At 42.5% G+C, this 14,914-nt stretch overlaps 1 protein-coding gene across 1 annotated transcript in view; it reads left to right on the forward strand.

Moving 5' to 3' along the window:
* Positions 1–14,216, forward strand: part of LOC109927923 (transmembrane protease serine 3-like) — a 40,219-nt gene extending 26,003 nt beyond the window's left edge. Inside the window, exons 4-8 of the mRNA XM_048603025.1 lie at positions 1,738–1,903; positions 5,114–5,283; positions 6,586–6,681; positions 9,854–9,999; positions 14,022–14,216. Coding sequence (XP_048458982.1) covers positions 1,738–1,903; positions 5,114–5,283; positions 6,586–6,681; positions 9,854–9,999; positions 14,022–14,216 — 773 coding nt within the window. The remainder of the gene's footprint in view (positions 1–1,737; positions 1,904–5,113; positions 5,284–6,585; positions 6,682–9,853; positions 10,000–14,021) is intronic.
* The last annotated feature ends 698 nt before the right edge of the window (positions 14,217–14,914 follow it).

Raw genomic sequence — 14,914 nt, forward strand, 5'->3', positions numbered from 1 at the left:
GACCCTTCTTCAGAAAAGAAGGGTCTAGGCCCGAAACGTCAGCCTTCCTTCTCCTCTGATGCTGCTTGGCCTGCTGTGTTCATCCAGCTCTACACCTTGTTATCATGGAATGGAGTGAGCAAGGTTGGGGTTGGGGAAAGTTCAGGGCATGACTGAAGGTGTTAAAGTGAGAAGAGGGAGAGAGAAGTGACGGAAAAGGTAGGGCAGGTAGCAATGAAGGATTAATGGAACAAATCTAAAGAAAGAGCAATGGAGAGGGTTCAGAAGAGACTTACAAGGATGTTGCCAGGACTAGAGGGTTTGAGTTAATGGGAGAAGCTGTTTAGGCTGGAACTTTTTTGACTGGAGCCTAGGAAGTTGAGGGGTGACCTTATAAAGGTTTATAAATTCATGAGGAGCATAGATGAGGTGAATAGCAAAGGTCTTTTCCTAGGGTAGGTGAGTTCAAAGCTAGAGGGCATATTTCTAAGGTGAGAGGAGAAAGATTTAAAAGCGACCCGAAGGGGCAACCTTTTCACCCAGATGGTGTTTCATTTGTGGAATGAACTGCCAGAAGGAGTGTTGGATGCATGTACAGTTACAATATTTAAGTGACATTTGGACAGGTAGATGAATAGGTAAGGTTTAGAGGGAAATGGGACAAATGCAGGCAAAAGGGATTTGTTTAGTTTGGGAAACTTGATCAGCATTGACGAGTTGATCGAAGGATCTGTTTCCATGCTATATGACTCTATGACACTATGACGAAGGGGCTGGAGGGTGCATGTTCATTGATATTTTTAGTTGGTGGACATATTGAGAGACTGGTTGGAAAGCAAATGGAACCTTGGGTTTCAAGATCAGAGAGATAGCAAGAACTGCAGATGCTGGAGTCAGACATAACACGGTGTGGAGTTGGAGGAACACAGCAGGCCAGGCAGCATCAGAGGAACAGGAAAGCTAACGTTTTGGGTCGGGACCCTTCTTCAGGAAACCGACCCGAAAGGTCAGCTTTCCTGTTCCTCTGATGCTGCCTGGCCTGCTGTGTTCCTCCAGCTCCACACTTTGTTATTTCAAGATCAGAGCCCACTTTTGAGTGCAAAAGCACTGAAACCTTTACAAAGCTCCTCCATGCCTAGAGAATTACATTCGGGCCTGGTCACCACACTTCAGGAAGGATGTGACAATCCTTGAGAGTGTACAGTTGAGATTTACTAGAAAGGTTCCTGGGATGTGAGATTTTAACAACAAGGTTGGGTTGGAGAAGCTAGGGTTGATATCCTTGGAGCAAATGAAATTGAAGCAGTGAAGAAATTGTACAGGATTATGGCAAGATTAGATAAGGCAGACAAGGAAACTCCTCTCATCTATTGATGGTATAAGAACTAGGGGAAACAGACTTAAGATTTTGGCATGAGCTGTCAGGGAAATATAAAGAAGAACTTTTTTACCAATGTAAGACCTGGAGCTCATTGCCTATGAAGGTGGTGAAAGCTGAGATTAATGGTTTCAAAAGGATGTTGGAACAAAAGATGAAGGAAATAGACTTGCAAAGTTGAGATGGCAGGAAAATGGGACTGACTTGGTTGCTGGATAGACAGCTGGCATAACCTGACTGCGCCAAATGGCATCCTACTGCACTGTATTTGACTTGCTGACTCTAGAAAGGAGGGAGGAAGATGCAGCAAGGATAGAAGAAGAGAAAAAGACCTCAAACCTGTAGTTTGCCCTAAAACCTGTGTGACTTCCCCTGTGCAGAGTGTGGTTCCAGGCCTCGATATACACCTCGGATTGTTGGTGGGAACGTCTCGATGGTTGGTAATTGGCCTTGGCAGGCAAGTCTTCACTTCGATGGACAGCATCTGTGTGGAGGATCCATCATTGCTTCCCAGTGGATAGCGACTGCTGCACATTGTGTTATTGAGTAAGTCATTGCCTCACAACTTGAACAAAAGGTCGCGATAAAAGCGACCAAATGTATCAGATAATTGGCATATGGACTGGATTGATGGCTTTGAGCTACAAAAAATGACATTGTTCTCTCATCAAATCAAAGGGCTGAAGTCATACCTCACTAAAATATGAATTCCCCTCTCCTGCACTCCACCAGTTTAAGGTCAACTCAGCAACAATCGATCATGTTTGCATCAGCACAATCCTTTGAATTCCTTTCTTTCTGGTATTTTCTATGACCATCCATTCTTTGTCCCACTCAACATACTCGTCTCAGGCCAATGGGTAGGAGGTAGATATGGAGAGCAGACCATTCAACCTCTTCCTAGCCAATTTGTTTCAGAAAGACCGTAAGACCGTAAGATATAGGAGCATGCTGGTGGAGGTGATGGCCTAGTGGCATTATCGCTGGACTGTTAATCCAGAGACCCAGATAACGTTCTGGGGACCTGGGTTTGAATCCTGCTATGGCAGATGGCGGAATTCGAATTCAATAAATATCAGGAATTAAGAATTTAATGATGACCATGAATCCATTGTCAATTGTCTTAAAATCCCATCTGGTTCACTGATGTCCCCTAGGGAAGGAAACTGCCATCCTTACCTGGTCTGGCCTACATGTGACATTGTAATAAGCAATGTGGTTGACTCTTAACTGCCCTCTGGGTAATTAAGGATGGGCAATAAACGCTGCCTAGCCAGTGACACCCGCATCTCGTGAATGAATTAAAAAAAAATTCGGCCATTTGGCCCATTGAGTCTGCTGCACCATTTGATCACAGTGGATACGTTCATCCATCAATCAGCTTTCCCTCCATCACCAGGTCTAGCTGTTTCTCAAATCATTCCCCCATTTCTTTCCCAGTTCCATGCTGCATGTGGACCCCTCTTTGGTGACAAACCTTCATGGAATCACTAAATGGTTGCAGTACAGAAGGAGGCCATTCAACACAAAGTGTCTGCTCTGGTTCTCCCAGTAAGCAATTTGCAAAGTCCCCAATTTCTCCATGTACCCCTGCACATTGATCCTCTTCAGGTACTAATCTAATTCCCTCTTGAATACCTCAATTTAACCCACTTTTACCACCTTCTCAGGCACTGCATTCCAGATTTTAAACAGTCCTTTATCTTGAAGAGGTTTCTTCTCAAGTCTCCCTTGCTTGTATTGCCTTAAATCCATTGCCCTCTCATTATCAAACCTTCCTCAGTAGGGACAACTTTATTTAATCTGGGATTAGATTAGTTTAGGATATCTGGTCGGCATGGATGAGTTGGACCAAAGGGTCTATTCCCATGCTGTCCATCTGTATGACTTTATGATGCTATAGACCCCTTATGATTATGAATACTTCCAACAAACTCCTCTCAACCTTCTCTTCCACAAGGAAAATGGTCACAATTTTTCCAATCTATCTGTGTAACCAAAGTTTCTCATCCTTGTTTACATCCTTGTATGTCTTTTCAATGCCTTTTCACCTTTCCAACAGTGTCTTACAGAGAACTGGACACCATTCTCCAGCTGAGGATGAACCAATGTTTTATACAAGTTTACCATTGCTGACTTATAACCTCATCTTGCTCACATGCCTCTCTCATTGAGGGCTATGAAACTGACTTGTTTCCTGCACCATCAAAGATCATATAATTTTGGTGCTGTTTAATTGTTTGAAATGTTAGCTGTTGACAGTCGACAGTGAGTCTGGTGATTGTCAGGGTTCAACAGTCTATCCCCCTAACTCTAAATCCCTCTAATTAATCCCTCTGAGATTAATTAATCCCTCCTGAGATCAGGATAGAGCAAGAAACAGAACAGTGGAGAAGAGAAATGTGAGAGCTGAACAGGAAGGGAATGCACGTGGAATGTGTTTCCTCAGAAATGTGGTGGGGTCAGGTTCAGTTAAAGCATGCAACAGGGTATAGGACGATTGTTTGGATTGAAATGGTGTGCAAGGTATATAAGGAAAAGGCTGGAGATTGGCATTAGGTAATAGAATTGGTGCAGGCACAATGGGCTTCTTCTGCACTGTAACAATACAGTGACTCTCTTTCAGGAAGAGAGTAAGGCTTTTGGAAGGAATTTCTAAACATAGAGCTTGGGCAGGTGAAGATGTGGCAGCAATGGTGGAGCTATGGAAATCCGGGGATTGCTCAAGAAATCAGAATTGGAGAGGCTTCATGATTTCAGATTCATGTGTGCCTGGAGGATGTTGCAGACATATGGAGGCCATGGAGGGATTTGAACACAAATAAGGGAATTTGAAAATTCTCTCCTTATTTAATAGAGAACCAATACACAATAATAAATCCACATTTATCCGTTGATGCCTGGGTGGGTACAGTCCCAACAACACTCAAGAAGCTTGGCACCATCCAGGACATAGCAGCCTGCTTGATTGGCACTACATCCACAAGCACCTATTCCTTTTGGTACTGATGCTCCATGGCAACAGTGTGTACTATCTACAAGAAGCACTGTAGAAATTCATCAAAGATCCTCACACAACACCTTCCAAACGCACCACCACTTTCATCCAGAAGGACAAGGGCAGCAGGTACATGGGAACACCACCACTTGCAAGTTCCCCTCCAAGTCACTTACCATCCTGACTTGAAAATATATCATCGTTCCTACACTGTCACTGGGTCAAGATTCTGGATATTCCTCCCTAACAGCATTGTGGGTCAACACACAGCAGGTGGACTGCAGTGATTAAAGAGGGCAGGTCACTACCACCTTCTCTAGGGCAACTAAGAATGGGCAATAAATGCTGACCAGCCAATAACGCTCACATCCACAAATGAATTTTTAAAAAATTGCGCGAGACAGGATATGATGTCAGAGTTTGGAATTAGCACATTTCCAGGGGGTGACAAGTGAGCGGATTGTAATTGTCAAGCCTGAGTTTATATAGGACAATTGGCAAAATAGCCTTGCCAATGGAGGACAGAGCGCACATGGGAATGATGTACCTGCAATAGCACCTGAAAGAGCAAAGGACAGAAACCTAAGATAACCAATAAAAATTATCTCCCACATTGAGATTCTGACTTTATGAGAATAATTTTCTAATCTTACCCTAAAGTATGACTTCTTAATTGGAAGAAGAAGGGTATAGGAGATCTCTGAACCAGCATTTCAACAATGTGTAATCTAATTCAGCGCTGTCCATTCTGATTTCAGGTTTATATTTCTCTCCTCATGGAAAGTATATGTTGGAATTGTAGAGCAGCCACTGACTGATAGTTCATCCTACGTTGTGGAGAAGATCATATATCACAAGAAATACAAAGGACGGACTTATGATTATGACATTGCACTCATAAAACTGGCGAGGCCATTGATGTTTAATGGTAATTTTATCTCCCATTTTGCGAGCTCATGAAAGGTCCTTAACTTTGGTCTTTGGACCCATTCTGAAAATTAAATGGAATGACAATTGTCTATGAGGAGCATTAGCTACCTTTTCATTCAGGCCCTAGATCAAGATTTAGTCCAAATTGTTTGGATAAAAGTCTCCTCCCTTTGCTAACCTATAGCATTACCATCTGAGAATGAAGAAATGCCTATTTTTGATAGAATTCTTGCTGAACCTAAACCCACAGTGACTGTACATAATTACAACTGTCTTAGCACTGACACAGTACTCAGATTGGCTACATAAAAAGCAAGTGTTGCAAATAGCATTTTACAATATCCCTCTGCTGAAATTAAAACTTGTTTAAGATGAACTACCTCAGCCCAACTTAATCCTGGCTTGCTCTAGGGATTAGCAGGTTTGCTGACTTGGGGATATATCTGACTCAGTATGGCTTTTGTCTTCAAAAGACAGTATTGAGTTGTGGTCAGAGTAGATAGAGCTTTATTCTGATCAGACACTCTTGACCTGTCTGACTTTGTTATTTCCTGCTATCTATCTGGATCAGGCAAAAACTAGATCATTTGTTAACTCACTGAGGTAGACAGGGAGATACAGAATTGGATACCTGTCCAATAATGCCCCATAATTAAAATTCTCATTCATTGTTTGCATGACTCGTCATAGCATTGCTATCTCTGTCATCTCCATCTGATCTACATTTTCAGGGATCTCTGCATTCGTCCAATTGTGGCCTCTTCCACTTTACCAGTTTTCATTGATGCAGCCTTTGTGGTTGGACCTTTAACTGTCTGACTCCTAAGCTTTAGACTGGCAAGAGAAATGGGAGAGTCTAGGAACAGAGGGCATGGCCCCGGTAAAAAGGGGCACCAGTTTAAGGCTGAGATGAGGAGGAATTCCTTCTCTCAGAAGGCTGTGAGTGTTTGGAACTCCTCTCCACAGAATGATTTGGGGACAGAGTCCTTGTGTGTATTTAAAGCTGAGATTGATATGTTCTTGATCAGCAGGAGGAATCAATGTTCCTGTTGAATGGTGGAGCAGGTTTGAGGAGCCAGATAGTCTACCTCAGTTTCTATTTCTTATGATCTTATAACAGAGAAAGTAATATATCCACGGTCTCTCTCACAATTCTTGCATGCTTAAAAACAGAGTGCATCAACTCAAGAGAATTTAAGACTCAGTTTTATTGTCTAACCTGGTGAATTTAGGATTCTGTTTTGAAATTCTAGTTTTGCTGAGAGCTTATGGGAAATTTCTTTTTTTTTATAAAACACAGATTGGATTCAGCCTATCTGCCTTCCCAATTCAGGACAAGAGTTTGCAGAAGGTACAGTCTGCTGGATTTCAGGATGGGGTCTGACTGATGAAGGAGGTAAGTATGATTTGAGAAATCATCATGTTATCTTAACCAGGGCATCTGGACTCAATGTTGCTAGGCCAAAGAGGTGAAAGTTCCTATGAATTGATCCCTGCTGAAAAATGGAGATGGTGGTAGTTTTAGACGTAATCTACCCACCCTCCAATCTTAAAAATCCCACTGAGACTTACAAGAAGGGAGTCAAGTTAGGTCAAGTCACTGGATGGCTGGTTTGGGGTTAGCGCAAATAGCTTCTCAACCTTACCATCATCTGAAGCCTGATTACCCTTAGGTTAAACTCACCACCAAGTCATCATTCTCTATTTAGAGAGCAGCACTATGATCCTCTAGGTATGTGGCAACTTTATCATAGAATCCCTGCAGCCAGGAAAGAAGCCATTTGGCCCATCAAACCTGCACTGACTCTCTAAATCAGACCCAGTCCCCCACCCTAACCCCTTAACCCCATATTTGCTGTGGTTAGCCCATCTAACCTGCACATCTATGGTCATGATGGGGCAATTTAGCGTGGCCAATCCATCTAACCTGCACATCTTTGGACTGTGGGAGGAAAACAGAGCACCCAAAGGAAAGTCACGCAGACATGAGAAGAACGTACAAACTCCAAACAGACAGTCACCAAAGGCTAGAATCAAACCTTTGCTCCCTGGCTGCCAGGCAACAGTGCTAACTATGGAGCCACTGTGCCATCCCTAACTTTACTTTTTACAAGCAAGGAATGGTCTATTGCATGAAGTGTTGGTGGGAAGCTGTATTCATAGAGTGACCCTGCAGAAAGAATCAAAACCTTCAGATGGAGAGCAATTTATGTTTGACAAGGGGAGATAGTGTTCTGCTGGGGAATAGCACAGTGTCACCATGTATTAATGCACATGCATGCATTGTCACCATACTGTAAATCATGGGACTATCTTGTAACTCCATATTTAGTTGGTCAGTCTTAGTAACAGACAGGGAAAGTCCTTCAGGGTTCTCATTCCTGACCCTGATCCCCAGAGAGATGGGAGGCAGGTTCATTGAATACTTTGAGGCCTGAAGTAGGTAGTTCTTGACAAACAAGGGAGTCCAAGGTTATTGAGAAAGGACAGGAACGTAGTGTTGAGACCACAATCAGATCAGCCATGATCCTATTAAATGGTAGGTCAGACTCAAATTGTGGCCTGCTCAAGTTCCTAGTTTCTATTTATATTTGTATTTTAATTGCTGCTGTACTGTTGAAACCTGGCTCTGACAGTTTTTGCTGTGTGATGGTGTACTAATCATGTGTGAAGTATCCTTGATAGAATGTTACCTATGGAACTGTATCAAAGAATCAATGGAAATCATTTTCACATAAAAACACGGGAAGCAAAATATGCTCCAGGGAGCCCAGAACAAAAGATCATGTCTCGCTGTATGAGGTAGGCCAATTTGTTTTCAGTCAGATGGATGGTCAACCTATGGAATTCTCCACCACAGAAACCTGTGGAAGCCAAATCATTGGATATAATTAAGCAAGTTGTAGATAAATTGATGCAGAGCTGAATGAACACAGCAGGCCAAGCTGCTTGGCCTGCTGTGTTCATCCAGCTCTACACCTTGTTTTCTCAGATTCTCCAGCATCTGCAGTTCCTGCTATCTCTGAAACATGTAGATAAATTTCTAGTTTCTGAAGGTATCAAGAGGTATGGGGAGTTAGATATGGTTCTTAGGGCTAAAGAGATCGAATGTTATGGGGTCAAAGCGGGAACAAGGTATTGAGTTGATTGATCAGCCCTGATCATGTTGAATGGTGCAGCAGTAGGCCTACTCCTGGTCCTGTTTATGAAATGGGTTGTGTTAGGTTATAAATGTCATGTTAATGAAGTGTGTCACAGGCCATGTCACCCTATCAATCAAAATCAAAGTATCCTCCATTTTCTAGGTGAGGGGAGTTGAGGGGTCTAGGAGAAATTAGGGGGGGCCAAAAGATAGTCCGTTTTCCAACTGACGTTGATAAATAAAGCATTAATAAGCTCTGTAACTAGAGGCATGCTGAGGCGAGGGTAGGCCAGTGAACAGTTTACATTCAACAGCTTCACACTGATGATAGTACATTTACAGACAGCTAAGAGGGGTACAAGAGTTAAGTCTACATCATACCTTTTGATTTTATTGGACCAGCCAGACTGACTGGAATGAGCTTTTCCAATCCTTCACATCCCTTTGTAAGTGAAACATAAGAGCTCAGATTTTCCAGGAACTGAATATATGACTCCATTAGTTGGAATTCTTCCCTCATCCATCACCTTGAGAAATATGTTTTGATACGTTACTGGAAGTAGGTATCAGTCAGCTCAGTTGGCTGGGTAACTAGTATACAATGCAGAGGGATGACAACAGTGTGGCATTAATTCCACACCAGCTGAAGTTGCCATGAAAGTCCTTCCTTCTCCACCTTTCACTTTGCCCTTGGGTTGAATTCATCACCAGTTATCTCCCTGTAATGAGAGAGTAGCCCCAAGGGACTATAATGACTTGACCTGTTTCTTTACTGGAAGTGTAAGTTGATGGTGAATACAGTAGACATCTGGGACCTTCATGAACAATGGGGCCATCAGACATTATGCAGCATGATATAAAAATAAAGATGGAAATGCAGCAGATTAGTGTCAACTCAGATTGAGAAGTAAAAGATTGGATTGTCAAAGGGAGAAAAAAAAATAGACAAAGAACTGAAATGTAAAATTTCCAACTTTAAAAATGGCTAATGACAATTTCCTTCCTTTAGGGATTAAATTCATGCTTTAAATTGTTCCCTTTCTGGGTCAGAGAGTTTGAGTGACATCCATCTTCTTCTCTTTGGAGAGTTGCTTACACTGTAAGTTCCAGCCATAACTTTCCAAAGATGTTAATGGGTGATTAATGTGCAACCAACAACGACTTCATTCAACTCTCAGGAAGGGCAAGAGCAAGTTGGCATTTTTATGAGGTTAAAAGTAGATTGGCACAAATCACCCAACAACTTGGTGATTTCTAACTCGCTGACCATCTCTCCCTTAGCTCAGACTGTCGGGTGATGTAAAAATTAATCACTAAACACCTTAAACTCAGCATTACTTTGCCAGGTAAACCTGGGACAACGTCTTTTTTTTAATCTATTGTTCCATTGAGTGAAACAGACTAAATGATGTGATTTGTAATTCAGCAGATGAAATTTCTGTCAGTCTAATGGAGGCCCAGGTTCCCCTAATATCCAATCATGTGTGCAGCCGCCCAGAAATATACTACAAGAGGATAAGCTCCAGAATGATTTGTGCTGGGTACCTTCAGGGAGGGATCGATTCCTGCCAGGTAATGTTCCAAGATTCACACAACTCTTGGAAACTAGTCACCAATGAGGAACTTTGACCAACAGGGTACCCCCACCCTCTTGTCATTCAGCTTGGTATATTCCATTGTTTATAAAAGTGCCCATTACTTGTAAATGGCTATTTTACTCACCACAATGTACAATACACCTGTGTCTATGGGCCAAGTGATGGAATATGGCACGAGAATAGTTAAGTGCCTGTTTTTGGCTGGCACAGACTTGATGGCCTGAAGGGCTTTTTTCTGTGCTGTAGATCTCGATGACAATAGAGTCATAGAGTTATACAGCACAGAAACAGACCCTTCGGTCCAACCTGTCCATGCTGACCAGATATCCTAAACCGATCTAGTTCTATTGGCCTGCATTTGGCCCATATCCCTCTAAACCCCTTCTATTCATGTACTCATCCAGATGCATTTTGAACGTTGTAATTGTATGACCCTCCACTACATCTTCTAGCACCCCATTCCATACATGCACCATCCTCTGCATCAAAAAGTTGCTCCTTAGCTCCCTTTTATATCTTTCTCCTCTCACCTTAAACCTATGCTCTCTAGTTTTGGACTCCCCTACTCTGGGAAAAAGACCTTGGCTATTCACTCTATCCATGCCCCTCACGATATTATAAACCACAATAAGGTTACCCCTCAGCCTCTGATGCTCCAGGGAAAATAGCCCCAGCCTATACAGCCTCTCCCTATAACTCAAACCATCCAACCCTGGCAACACCCTTATCAATCTTTTCTCCACCCTTTCAAGTTTGACAACATCTTTCCTATAGCAGGGAGACCAGAATTGAATGTAGCATTCATCAGTGATTTCCACAATTTCCTAAAATCCCACTGAGAGTCTACTGTAATTTCTCCATACATTTGCTCACCATCAATTCCCCCCCAAACCTCATCTGTGTCCGTAAACTGGATAGCAGTAAGGTGCTGGTATCACATTTGGTTTAGTCGTGACTCTGTGGGGAGCACCTCTCCCTCTGAATCCAATGGTTTTGGATTTAAGTTTCATTTTCAATGATGAGAATGTGTACTATAATGGAGCCACGGCTGAATTCAGCGCCACACAGTGTGTTTCATAGCTACTAAAGCGATTTGAAACGTAATCAATGTCGTCCTGACATTGGAAGGACCATTCCTGATACCAAGTGTACAGTGTGCAATCTTCCTAGGGATGGTGCCCCCTCTTCCAGCTAGTTAAGGACGATGGGGCCCAGTGTGAGCCCGGATGGCAGCAGCGGCAGTCAGTTGTGAAGGATGGCAGCAGCGGCGAAGGGGCGGTCGGGCTCGAAGCCTTGAGAGTGGAGGCGAAGCCTGGCGTGCCCGGTGGAGATCTGCAGCAGTGGTCAGCGGCGAAGGTGGCTGGCGGGCATGGGTGGGTCTTAGCCCAGCGCGGATGAAAGAATGCCCAGCCATGGGGAGAGCGAGCCCTCTTGGGGAAAACTAGCTTGGAGCATCTGCAGGCCCATGGCTTACAAAAGGACTGTAATGTTTGCCTTTTTAACTTCATTTCTTTACTATTCTACTTTTAAACTAAGAAGACTGTAGTGGTGGACTTTTAAACTTATTTCTTTACTTTTCTATTTCTTTAACTAAGATATTGTACCTGGGTGCAGTGTACCTAAGATGGCACCATGTGTGGTGACATTTCACTGTACTCTTATACCCTGTACTTGAGTACATGTGACAATAAAACTTAAATTGCAATCTCAAATCTAAATGTTGCTGAGGCATCAAGCTCAGTTACAGGCTTCTCAGCTGGAGAAGGCTTGAGGAAGAGAGTTGGGTGCCGTTCAGGCAGAAAGCAATGTGTGACAGTGCCTCGAAATGGAGGTGTCTTAATGTCAGACATTGATTTTTAAATTAGCATCTGGAATTGCGAGTTGGATTCATTAAAAACGACTTTGTCTTTCGAAAGGATGAAAATGATTTCAAATCTGTATGCATACTGCTCAATCTAGTCGCATCACTATCTATCCCACACGAGTATATCATCTTGAGGTTGGTTGGCTCGCCGAGCTGGTTTGTTGTTCCGCAGATATTTAATTACCATGCTGGGTAACATCCTCAGTGCAGCCTCCAAAGAAACGTCGGTGTGTTTTCCCGCCTGGTTTTTAAACTCTGGGGTCCGTTGAGCTGGATTACCTCACTTCTGGTTTTCCTTCGTAGTGGAAACGTCTGCGAAACAAGAAACCAGCTCGATGAGTCAACTAACCTCAGCACCCACAACTCGAGCTACAAATCTACTCCAAAATCTGAGAGTCTATCAACTGTTAAAATAGTGGCATATCCCAGCAATTTGTGAGCAATCTCTTCCAGCCTTAATAAAGATCACAATAGAAGCAGCCTATCGTATTCAAACAATTAAAAACAAACCAGTCAAAGGTGTGGAAGAAAGACTGAAATTGCTGGGGAAACTTATCAGGCTAGAAGCATCTGTGGGAAGGAAGTGGAATTAATGTGTTGAGCCCAATGACTCTTCATCAGAACTCCACAAAATTGTTGAATTTTTTTCTGGACAAATGATCTTGGTTTTTTTTTAAGGTAGCTCTCCAAACAAGCTAATGGAGTAGGCACTGGAAAACACAACTTTAGTTTCAATAACTGGCATTTGGAGAGAGGAGTCACACAACATAGCCAAACACTCTGTGTCTGATTTAAGCACATTGTTTTGAGCAGAATATCAGCAGCAGTTAAGCAGCGGAAAAAGCTACTACAATTCTCTCTTATTCTCTACCTAAAAGCAAAGCCCAGTCTATTATTTTAATTGTGTCTCTATTCTACTGTGGACAGAGTTTGTAAAAGAAAGAATACAATTTCACATCAAAATCTTCAGAGATGAAGAAAATACCAACTACAACTTCAAACCAACTCAGGGATAAAAGTGTGTCAACTGGATCCTAGCTGTAGTCGGGCAAGACAACAAACTGTGAATTTCCTTTATCTTTTTAAGAACTCTTATTTGGCCAAAATGTATCTTCCTCTACTTTGCAATCTGTATTTTAATATGCTCTTCAAGATATAAGTAGGTTTGTGTTCATGCGTTTGAGGAAGTCAGAAGGTATTTCAATATTTTACCCAGGTCGGTTTATAGTGTAGTAAAACTACCTCTTTATTTTTATTCACCTTATGAAAGCCAGTGTGAGAAATTCTTCATCAGATGTTAGCAGTTAAACGCACATTAAAATTGACAAGGCCAGCTTCATCCAAAACAAAATAAAACCTTGTTCCAGTCATAAGAACAGAAATGAAAGAGGAGCTTTTCAATCCTTCAGTACAGATTTTAAGAAGTATGGAAACAAATTCCCATCATTGGGTTTACTCAATTATATCTTAACTCTATGCCTTCTGATTACTGATTCTATTGTCACTGAAATCAATAGGTTCCCTATTTATGCTTGCAAAACCTTGTATAATTATGAATTCCTCTGTTAAATTTCACCTTTTGTTCTAAAGGCAACATCTCAGATTCTCTCGCCTTGCCATAGATTTGATTTTTTTTAAGCTCGCCTCCAATTCAATGTTGGTAGTTTAAGAAGCTTCTAATTCCTCTCTTTCCATAGATTAACATTCGTCAAAATAGCCCTTGCACTGCAAGTTGTTTAAGAGTTCTGCTTCCCAAACCTTCACATAATTAATCACGAATGTGGATTATATCTAAGTCTCTGTGTACATCTGTCTCGCTTTAACATTTGTTGAGATTGTGGGCTGAATTTTGCCTTAACTGAACTGCAAGCTTTCTATTGACCCTTACACACCTGGACGAAGAGCCTACAACTTGGCCACAGTTGGACCAAAATCACTGCCCAATAACTGTTTCACACACAGAGAGAGGGACCGTGACCCCTGAGTATCCACAATGCTGGAATCCCAACCTGAAACACTGCGTATCCCATGTACAACTCTTGCATTCTTGAGATGTGGATATGCATTCTCCAAAGGGGATTTATGTATGACTTTCTGTTCACCTTGGAATTTTTCTCTTGGGCACAAAACAGGGAGACAGCGGAGGCCCCCTTGCCTGCAAGGAGAACAATGCTTGGAAATTAGTTGGAATTACAAGCTGGGGAGCAGGCTGCGCAAATCAGAACAAACCTGGAGTGTATGCACGGGTCACTGAATACCTAGACTGGATCCACAAACAAATGGAGGTACACACCAACGAGCCGGGGCTCTGTGCTCACAATGTTTAGTCACTTTGTGTTCCTGTCTTTTCCTTCCCCCTGCATCAGTCTCAGTTCCCTGACCTACAGAGCAAAATGCTAGTCTGCCACCTGGTCTCTACCACTCCCAACCTGTGATTACTTTGACGTTAGGACTCAGGTATATTATCATTGCCAGACTTTGACCTGGACAATTTTTCCACACTCCACATGAAGGTTTTAGGATAACAGAGGTCTGGTTTGCTAAGTATGCTTTTTGTTTTCCTTACTTAGTTTTATGCCTAGTAATTGGAGCTGCGACTTTGAGGGAATAGTTTTCAGTTTTGCTTCCAATTTCTGGTGGAATGTAAATTGGGCAGGGCCTACAATGTGTGGTTCTACAGTCGACAGGTAATTAGCCGCTCCAGGTTCCCGCTCGGACAACAGAGTTCAAATAATGCAGTTGTCATGCTGCCATCTGCAAAAGATGCCAGGGAGTGCAACCTAAGAATATTAGCAATTATTTGCTGCACTTTTTTCTGATGGCTGGGCTCGCTGATTCTGCGAGGTACAGGCTGCCACCAAGGCCACACGTAAAGTTGTTTTTCACTGGTGATGCCAGTTGATGACGCAGGGCTGGTATCTGCTTTGGAGATTCTAAATCCGCACATCAGGTTACTGTCAGGAGTTAGCGTCACATTTGCTTCAGTGGCCAGCTAAAGTTTTTCACTTGCCATCATTGTTACTGT

The sequence above is a fragment of the Rhincodon typus genome, chromosome 11 (assembly GCF_021869965.1).
Source record: "Rhincodon typus isolate 14 chromosome 11, sRhiTyp1.1, whole genome shotgun sequence".
Classification (NCBI taxonomy): domain Eukaryota; kingdom Metazoa; phylum Chordata; class Chondrichthyes; order Orectolobiformes; family Rhincodontidae; genus Rhincodon; species Rhincodon typus.